At 58.3% G+C, this 9,592-nt stretch overlaps 1 protein-coding gene across 3 annotated transcripts; it reads right to left on the bottom strand.

Moving 5' to 3' along the window:
• Positions 1–37: 37 nt before the first annotated feature.
• C6H8orf58 (chromosome 6 C8orf58 homolog) lies at positions 38–9,569 on the bottom strand. Of its 3 annotated transcripts, none has more exons than XM_089912868.1 (7): positions 5,051–9,569; positions 3,408–3,916; positions 3,008–3,148; positions 2,750–2,858; positions 2,509–2,621; positions 2,203–2,285; positions 38–1,671 (listed from the first exon to the last, which is right to left on the bottom strand). In XM_089912868.1, exons 1-7 carry the CDS (start codon positions 5,097–5,099, stop codon positions 1,560–1,562), a joined length of 1,116 nt encoding a protein of 371 aa, XP_089768994.1. In that variant the 5' UTR covers positions 5,100–9,569; the 3' UTR covers positions 38–1,559. The 3 variants fall into 3 exon arrangements, with proteins under 3 accessions (XP_089768994.1, XP_089768993.1, XP_089768995.1); XM_089912867.1 differs by having other exon boundaries at positions 2,203–2,309; XM_089912869.1 differs by having other exon boundaries at positions 2,969–3,148.
• Positions 9,570–9,592: the final 23 nt, after the last annotated feature.

The raw sequence follows: 9,592 nt of genomic DNA on the forward strand, positions 1-9,592 counted from the left end.
AGCGGAAGTGCGCTTTCCCCGATCGGATGCGCGTTAGGAAGCCGCGCCTCAGTGGTGTCCTCTCTTACGTGTCCCATTAGAAAAGCAGGCTTCGGAGAATTGGTTCCTGGCCCCAAGACTGCTGGAACTGGAGCCCCAAACATAAGGGAGCACCTATGCCTCATTCTGGCAGATCCCAAGACCGCAGCAGCAAGAGAACCAGCTGACTGGAGGAGGAGGAGGAGAACCATCTGACCTCCTCCTGACTGGAGGAGGAGGATGCATGATCAGTGGCCATTTCCAGAAGACATCCCGGTGTCTGATTCAACCATCCCTAGCCCTACCCTTCTGTTGGCGGCACACCCCTCCCCACACACCTCCTGCGTACCTGCAGGAGACTAAACTTTCCCCCTTTCTCAATTAACAAAGAGCTAGGAACCTAATAGGCTATATAGTAAGATAAACCTCCACGATATTTAGGTATACATTTACAAAGAGTTCTCACAATCATTTCCTTTGGTCCTCACATCAACCCTTGGGGGATAAGGAGGTCAGGAATTAGTGTCCTTATTCTCAGCTATGAAACCTGAGAGGCTTCAATGAAATGACTTTTGCTCAAAGTCTTGCCGCTAAGCACTGGCCATTTTAGTCCCCATTAGCAATCCCAGTTCCCCCTTACCCTCTGACCTTCCCATCACCCTCCAGTCTAGCCTCCCTCCAACACCCTTTCCTATTCATTTAACATTCACCAAGCACTTTGAGACAGTTTAATCTCACTTTACCCTCAAAACAAGCTTGTGAGGTAGGTAGGACAGGCATCATTATACCATTTGGGAGATTAAGTGGGAAGCTATGGCTCAGAAAAGTTAAGGGATTTTTGTCAAGGTCTAAAAGCTAGTATGGGCCTCTGGTTTCAGCTGTGACGTGGAAAGGCTAGTAAGGAGTAAAGCAGCTGAGCATAGACCTTGAAGATTACTCTGCTGTTCCCCATGTTGTCCTTGACTCCCATCCCTGGTGCAGTCTTCAGGCAAGATTCAATGCAGAGGCAGCCAAGAGAGCACCCTTCTCTGTCCTGGGGCTGCCCGTGCAAGTATGAGGAGGAAGGGAGGACGCCAGATCAGTAACTGTCCATTCAGGAGTGAAGGTCAAGTCCATCGTCTGCAGTTACCTCACCCTGAAGACTGACTCTTTGAGTGCATGATTCCAGAGAGATGGTTGGATCCAGCCAGTTCACAACACTGACAGTCCCACAGTCCCCAGCGACACGCTGGGCCCCAACAGATCACCACGCCAAACACACTCCACGGACGCCAGATGAATCAGTAAGTTCACATTGCCTAAGCCCAGGGATTTCTGGCAACCAGGGAGGAGCCCGAGAGCTGCTGCACCTTGGGGCCTCTCAGGGACCCAGGGTTCCTTGGCTGCTCAGAGGAGAAAGACTCAGCCCTTGCCTCAGAGAGAAAACTGAGGGTCAACAGCTTTTCCTGGCAGTGCCCAGAAGCAGCAACAGGGCAGAGGGCGAGGAAGAAGACTTCACTGCACTCCCCCCAGCTGGGGTTACATCCCTGCACCAGGAAGTCTCAGCATACAGTAAGGTTTTTTGCTCGTTGCTTCTTAACCACTAATGATGGCATAAAGGTCTTCTGGAGGGTTTGGCCTGGAGGCCTTTCAGGGAGGTCCCTTGATGCAATCCTGTGGAGAAAGAAAGGAGGCACTAGGCTAGGAGGAAGAAACAAAGGTAACGATGGTCCCAGAGTTGACCAAGCATTGTGGGAGGCCTGGGGATACTGACAGGGATAATCCCCCCGTGACCACCCTGAAGGCGCCAGAATTATTCAGTATAGACCCCTACCCCCCAACCCCCGGCATCCACTGTGGCATGCTTTGTGCCCTACCTTGCTTTCCTGGGGAAACCCACGGAGGTGACCTAAGTGTCAGCTTTGAGGGGCGAGGGCTTGCTGGGCTTATATGAGGATTTCCCATCTTTTGGTCCTGGCTCTGCCACCGTGTGGCCTCGGGAAAATGACTTCCGTCCCCAGCCCAGTCCTCAGCCTCCTCATCCATAAACGGGGTGCTTTAACCACTTTCTGTTTCTTCCAGCACCCTCTCCAAGACTACGTGTCTCAAATTTTGCAGGGACGAAGATAACAACTGGCAGCGCAATCTTGGCATCCTAGCTCATCAGCCTCCTCCCTCTGCCCTGGGCTGGGCCACAGGACTCACCTGGGGGCAGAGCCATCAGGAGGGGCAGCGGCTTCAGCAGGTCGAGGGCTCCTCCACCGGATCCGGTTGAGCAGGACCTTGACCTTGTTCCAGTGGGAGAGATCCCGCTGAGCAGAGGGTGAGAGGGTCACCCAGGGCCCCTCCCCAAAACGTACCCCTGACCAAGCTCCCAGAGATAGCTGTCAGCACAGCCAGGACAGATCACCTGTTCCAAACAGGAATCCTCTCGTTTTCTAGCACACATCCCAACCACCCCCGACCTCCACCGCATCCTGTCACCTGCCCCCACGTACATCCCTCACCTACCCTGTGCCCCTGGGAGGATGGAAAGGTGTGAGCTGGCTCTGCCAGGGCCTCTGACAGCCTGGAAGGGCTGGCGCTGGGCACCCCTACCTTTGGGGGTGAAGCTGTGCTTGCTCCTTCGGAAAGAGAATCCAGTTACCCAAGGCCAGGAACAGGAAGGCACTCATCAAGCCCAGAGCTCAGGGGGTCTGCCTATGGGGACCTGGGCAGGCAAGATACAGACAGAGACACAACTGCGCCTCACCTGTCTCCTCTGTCTGGCTGAGCCGCTCCCACCGCCCGTGTACCTCACTGCCCGGGGCGTGAGAGGGTGGAGGTGAAGGCGCCAGGGCCGGCTCCTCCTCTTTACGATCCTGTGCACAGGAGAGATGGGCTTTCAGGGCCTGGCTAGAGGGCTGAGGCTGTTCTGAAGGGAGTCCTGGTTCCAGGGGTCCCCCCCCCATCCTCTGCATCCCCCACTCACCTGCCTGCCCGCTGGCCCGACTGCCCACAGTTCACTCACCCCAGGGGCCCTCTGAGTCTGCAGCTGCAGGCAGAGCTGCTGCAGCCTCGCCATCTGCTCCAGCACCAGGCACAGGTGTTCCAGGTAGCGAAGACCCTGCCCTGGGAGGCAGGCCCAGGCTTCAGGCCCCAAGCCCCCCACCTGTGGGACGTAGTGAGGTAGGGGAGAATTCTGAACTCAACCAGACTCGCACCCTAAGGGGCCAGCAGATGGGGGCAGGATGAGTGAGAGGAGGGACGCACACCCAGCTGGCCTCCCAGTGCCCAGCCAGGCAAAGTGCCGGGCAGGCCCCGGACCTGCCCACCTCCACACAGCTGGGGGTGGGGTGAGGCAAGACATTCTCACACAACACATCAATGAGGCGTAAGGGAGAAGAAGTTGGGGGGCGGAGGCATCTCACCACCTCTGCTTCTTCCAGGCCTGCCTCTAGGACACTCTCTGCCTTGGTGGCCTCCTGTCCTCCTGCTCCAAAAAGGGGCATTTCATACTCAGAGTTGCTTGGCGGCTTTGGGGAGCGGTAATGTGACAAGCTGGCAGAGGAAGTCGGGAGCTGGCGGGACCGCTCCAGCACCTGCTCCAGCTTACGGCTGGCTAGAAGCCGGCTTAGGCGGGCAGGAGGCTCCATGGCACCCAGGGCCAGGGGCTCAGCGTTCTGCATGGGCTCAGAGTTCAGAGAGTCTTGAGAAAGGCCCGGTGAGGTGGCTAGGGACCTGTCCCCAACCACCATCTCCACTCCTGAGTCCTGGGAGGCCAGTTTGAGAAGCGGCACCTGCCTCCCAGGTGCTCTCAGCCGGCCATGCCCCTTGCAGGAGTCTGCCGACCACCCTGGAGCGGCATCCGGGATCCGTCTGTAGGTGCTGGTGACTCCAGGCACTACACAGCCACGTGCCAGGTCCTCGCCAGCCCCATCTGCAAGGAGAATCAGTCATCAGGCTGGACAGGCTGCCCCAACACCCCTGGTATTCCTGGCAGCTGGCAACATTCCCTGAGGAGTGTCCTGGGCCAGAGGGGACAGGAGGAGACTGGTTGGCCACAGCCCCGCCCAGATCTCTCTCCAACCCTGGCTGGGAGATGTTAGAATGGGGTTCCCTTTACAAAAGTAATTGTTAGTGATATCTGCCTTGGAGGGGGGAGCACTTTTTCTTCCAGGGAGCCCTCATGCTCCAGCCCCTGAGCTTGGCCTAAGACCTCTGAGCCATAACTGGGGAGTGGTAGCCTCTTCAAGTGCTCCCCATGGGGAAGTATGACTGTGCCCTAGCCTCAGGGAGAGGGGAAAGGGCGCAAAGAGGGAAGCCTGGGCCCAAACTGGCATCAGGATGCAAAAGGAAGTCCATCCTGGAATTCCTGGGGGGAGATGGGTAGTAAAAATAACAATCGCTATAACCATTTTGGACTTTTGTTCTTTTAAGTGAGAAACAGAAGGTTTTGGAGAGTTGAAAAGGAAAAACTTAAACGGAAGAAAGGGAACCAGGCGGGCAGGAGGAGAAACAGCGTGATCGCCCATTCACTGTCCTCTCCTACAGCTCTCCTGGCCTGTGCCAGGCTCTCCTGCGATCTGGGTGCCCCGACTGTAAGGATGCAGAAACAGAGGCTGGAGACGATGGAGGGCCGCCTTCGTCTCCCTGCCCGCCACGCGGGAGAGCTGGAACGGGATGCCAAACCAGGCCCCTCTGGGCAAGGAAGTCGACCAGGAAGTCCACCCCTGCGCGGCTCCTTTGGAAAGGGGTCGGCCGCCGCGGAGAGAGCTTTTCGCAACTGCGGGCTGGGGCAGGGGCCGGTCAGAGGAGGATCCATACCGGGAATTAGAGGGAAGTGGACTCGGAGGAAATGGGATGGAGGTGGCGGTCGGTTTAACGCCAGAAGCCAGAGGGTCTCCAACGGGCAAGGCGCGATCCCCCGGCCCTTCCTAAGGGAAGCGGCGAGGAGGGCGCAGCGAGGTCGGGCGGGCTGTGCCGGGTGGGGCGGGGAGCGCAGACAGGGGCCCGGGCACGGGAGTCGGCTCCAGGCCAAAGGTCCCGGCCGGCCCCGGGGTGGGCGACTCACCCCGGCCGCCCAGCGGCTCCACGGCGAAGACGCGCCGCCGGCCCAGCATGGCCCCAATCCCGGCCCCGACACGGCGCCCCGGCCGTGGCCGCTGCAGCCGGACGGAGCGATCCCGGCCGGCGTCCCCGCGCCGCTGTCGGGTGCGCGTCCGGACCTGGCTGGGCGAGGCCCCCGGACACTCCCAGCGGGGATGGGGGAGGGACGGCGGGAGGGGTGCGCAGGTGTGCGGGCGCTCGGAGAGGGGCCGCGGGGGCGGGGCCTGGTCCCACCCCCCCGCGCCCAGTGCCGGCGGGGCGCGGGCCCCGATCTGCCGTCCTTCGGGCCCCGGGCGGCCCCGCACTGCCGACCCCGGACGTGGAGCGGGGAGCCCTGCCCGGAGACGCCGTCTGGTTCGTGGCGCGGGGTCACCCCGCCCTCGGTTTCCAAGCGGGGTCTGTCTTCCTGCCGCCGAAATGAACCCGGGCGGGGATGAGGGGCGGCGGCGACCGGACGCGAGCGCGGAAGGAAATGGAGCCGCACGTGCAGGCGGAGGGAAGAGAGCGGACCTGGACACCGGCGTACCCGCGCTCCCAGCTGTGTGCCTTGGGGCAAGTCACTCAGCCACTCAGAAACCTGGCGCGATCAAAGGGGGAAGTGACCCCCGACACAGGAAGATCCTTTCCAACAACTGCAGAGCGCCTTGGGTTCTGGGCTAGATCTGAACCCCCTCCTCGTCCCACATCTCTTCCTCACCCGGGTACCCTAAAGCTGGGGGCTGGCGCGGGGGGAGGGGGCTTCAGGATCCGGGGAAGCGAAACAGGGGGGACAGGAGGGCAAGCCTGAGGTGCTGGAAGTGTAAATGCTCTCCGGTCCCCGCCCCCGAACTCTTTGGGTCCGTGGGATTCCACCCCCCAACCACCCTGACAGGGGGCCGGCAGCCCAGGCAGACACTGACGGTGAGACAGCCTGGTGACCAGATGGGATGGTGGCCTCTAAGGAAACCTCAGCCTCCTGAGGAAGGCGACCACCAGGCTGGAAAACTCCCAGCAGGACCTAAATTCCCTGGAGGGAGATAAGGGAGCTGGCGGACGTGCAAACTTGCACCTGAGCCTCTGGGGGAGGGGGCTGGAGCTGGAGCTGGAGGCGTTGGGAGCAAGTGGTTATTAACTGGGAGGGAGAAGACAGTCTGCCCACCTCCAGCTCCCTCCTTCCCTTCTGCCAGCACCCTACGCAGGAGCCGTCAGCAATCAGAGTCACGAACTACAACATTCTAACTTCTGGGAAACAGGCCTACAGCTAAGCCCGGGGAAGAATGAGAGCCTCTCTTAACACCTTGATTTTTCAGGCCAACCTCTTCCCTGCTAGCTGCGGGTTCTCTGGGTTGCTGCCTCCCAACCCTATCCTCCTGGAAAGCACTGCCCCCCCCCCACCTTCCTCTTTCCCAGGTACAGAGAGGGAAACCTGGGCCTGGGGGAACTGCTTTACCCAACTCCAACAGCCCGTGAAGATCCCACGCCAGGCCTCCCTGGGGAGGAGAGGAGGAGGGCTGGCCATCAGGTGGCTTCCTCCCTCCAAAGTCAGAGGATGGGGAGGTAAAGTGAGGGACCCTTTGCCAGATCTTGTCCTGAATTTGGAGAATGTAGGGCCAGATTCCAAGCAGTCTCTGTGGTGACTCTGGGGCAGGAATGCATCTGGAGCAGGAAGCCCAGCCAGCAGGAATGCAGTGTCTCAGCACAAGGCTCTGTGTGGGCTCAAACCACACACAGAACACACACACACACACACACACACACACACACACACACACACACACACACACACACACGGCACACTCCCCTCCAGGCCATTCTCCCCTCTCCATGCAGTTATGCCAGAATCTTCAGGGCAGCTGGGATCCCTCGCAGTTGAGGGCCAACATGTTGCCTTCCCATCTGCCTTCTGCTGCCCTGACTGTGGCAGCCCCAGGCCCGGAGCTGGGCCAGGCCTTCACCGCCCGGAGGGCTGTTTCTCCTTCACCCCACCTCCTACCAGAGGAGAATCATCTCCCTTTGAGTGATGCTTCAAGGAATGGGAGGGGCAGCACAGCCACCCCCTCGCTGCCCAGCTGAGGGGTGAGCACCCACCGTGAGTTCCTGAGACACATGGTAGCCCAGCAGAGTCATCCTTCAGGCTGAGGCCAGGGATGCTCGATGCCTCCCAGCCTCCATGGGGAAATCCCAGCTTCAGGAAGCATGTTTCCTGCCAGCTCAGCGCTGAGCTAGGCCCTGTGCGAGGAAGGGCAAAGCCAAGAGCCTAGGGCAGCTCCTGCCAGATTAGAGATGGCTGGAAGCTGTGGTGACCTCCCTTATGGCCTGGAAGGGAAGGGCAAGCACACCCCAGGGCAAACCAGAAACCCAGGAGTCAGGCTCCTGGCTCATCCTTTGCACCCTCCCCTTACTGCTAGGAGCTCTTAGACCAGCGACTTAGCCTCCCTGTCGTTGCTTTCTTCATCTACACAACAAGCATGACAACAGTACCTACTTCAGAATGGTGAGGACCGGAGTTTAAAGCACTTTAGAATTATCTATTGGTGTCACTTTGGGAAAGTGGTTTTCTCATCTCTAATAGAAGCCTGTATCAGACGCTCTCTCAGGTCACTTCTAACTCGAATCTGTCATCATTTCTGAAGTTATTCCCCAAAATGAAGAAAAAGTAAAAAGGGCACAGCACTGGACAAATAACAGCCGCATGTTTGGGCGGTGCCCCCTCCCCACCCCAGCACGTCTGGGTCAAAGGGGGTGGGTGTACACAGCTGGGCAGAGACCAAAGGCCTCCCCCAACCTTCTCTGCTGACAAATGAGATGGACTAATAACTCCGTCTTCCGAAGAAGTTCACCCCCAAGCTCGGACTAGTTGTGTGGCTGCAGAGAGCTCTGATGCTGAAACCCTCTGGCCCCGGGGAGGAGAGCTGGCTGACGCAGAGAGGTGTCGAAAGGCATTCAACAACTCACTGGCCTACCCATTTCCCATGGGCCTCCACTCCCCCTTGGTTCTCCATTCCTTAGAGCACTGCTAGCCCAGCATGGTTTGTTACAGGCGAAGATATGACCATATTAAGATTCTAACACACCCTTTTCCAACCTGTCACTTACCTGCTGAAAATGTTTCAGTGTCCCCAGAGCTGCAAGGAGAAATTCAAACCATATCTTACAACATTCAAGGCTCCCATCTTCCTTTCCAATCTTATCTCAGTGTCGCTTTCAGCCGCTGCCCTAAACTGATCATGCCACTTGCACTCAGCCCCTCACTCTGCATTTCTCTCCTCCATCTGTCTGTGTCCTTTCTTCCTCTCACACCCACGGCCCCTGCTCTGAACTCTCAGGGCGCTCCTGTCTGTTCAGCACGAGTTCTTTACACTCACTACCATGTAACATTATTTCATTCATGCCATCTCAGTCGCTGCCACTTGACTATTATCTTTAGCAAAGCCAGAAAAGTGCTCTATCTCTGTACTCCCACTGTGCCAGGACCTGAGAATTTACAGAGGAGTGAATCCCCTTTTGTGAGCATTCTCCCCGCCAAGGGCTACACCTGACACTAGGTGGCGCCAAGGAGCCCATCCCACTTGGGACCAGACAGTTCTGGCCTGACAACTCCTGAGCCGCAGACAGCCTTGATCTTTCCTATGAAAATAAAGACAGCCATCCAGGCAAAAGGTGAGACAATTATAGCAAGGTGTAAATTACATCAAGGTGCCTGGGGAGGCAATACTACACAGTCTCTGCCAAGATTCCTTCCCAAAAGAGCCAGATAGCACAAAGCACCCTCTGAAGCCCAGCTTTGATCTTTTCCCTCAGGCTGAGTGGACGATAAGGTAGGTCTAGAGCACACAGCAGCACCCATGCACCTTTCTGAAGTGTCCTCTGGAATTAGGACTGGGAGTGATGGGTGAATCAAGCCAAAAATCTGGCAGAGGACCACTGTCCCCCTGCCTAGCGGCAGCTTTCAAATCAACCACCAGCGAAGCCAGCTGGGGCTCCCAGGGAAGGGGCAGGCAGACCAACCCTGGCTTGGAGGGTGTTGGTCCTCAGGGTAGGGGCGCTGCAGGGTTGTCCCTCCCAGGGAAAGCTAACTCATAGCCCTGTCCAAGGTTACTCCTGGGATAAGCTTTCTCAAACGGGTGCAGACAGGATCAGGCAAGCGCAGGACGTTCTTTAGATGTTGCCCCCTCTCTGGCCCACCGAGCTCCCCTGGGTGCGTCAGCAGGGCAAGCAGCCTCCATACCAAGTAAAGCAAGGGGCACAGAGCGCCAGCGCAGATACTGTCTCGCGGAGACAGGCCTGGGCAGGAGTCTCAGGGCCTGCTTCCTGTTTGCTGCTGGCCCTCTAGCATCCCTTCCCCTCTCGGGCTCCCAGTGAGAAACTCATTCCTCTACCAGGGATCATCCCAATAAAACACACATCTTTAAAAGAGGGTCCAGGAAGAGCACGGCCCTCCACTAACAGGGGTGGGTGTCTTCAGTCAGGAGCGCCACGTGCTGAGGCACCTGGTAGGGTGGAGGTTTGAGGGAGGCGGAAATAAGAG

The sequence above is a fragment of the Delphinapterus leucas genome, chromosome 6 (genome assembly GCF_059928025.1).
Source record: "Delphinapterus leucas isolate spDelLeu-1000000601 "Yukka" chromosome 6, BTC_Dleu_Yukka2, whole genome shotgun sequence".
Classification (NCBI taxonomy): Eukaryota; Metazoa; Chordata; class Mammalia; order Artiodactyla; family Monodontidae; genus Delphinapterus; species Delphinapterus leucas.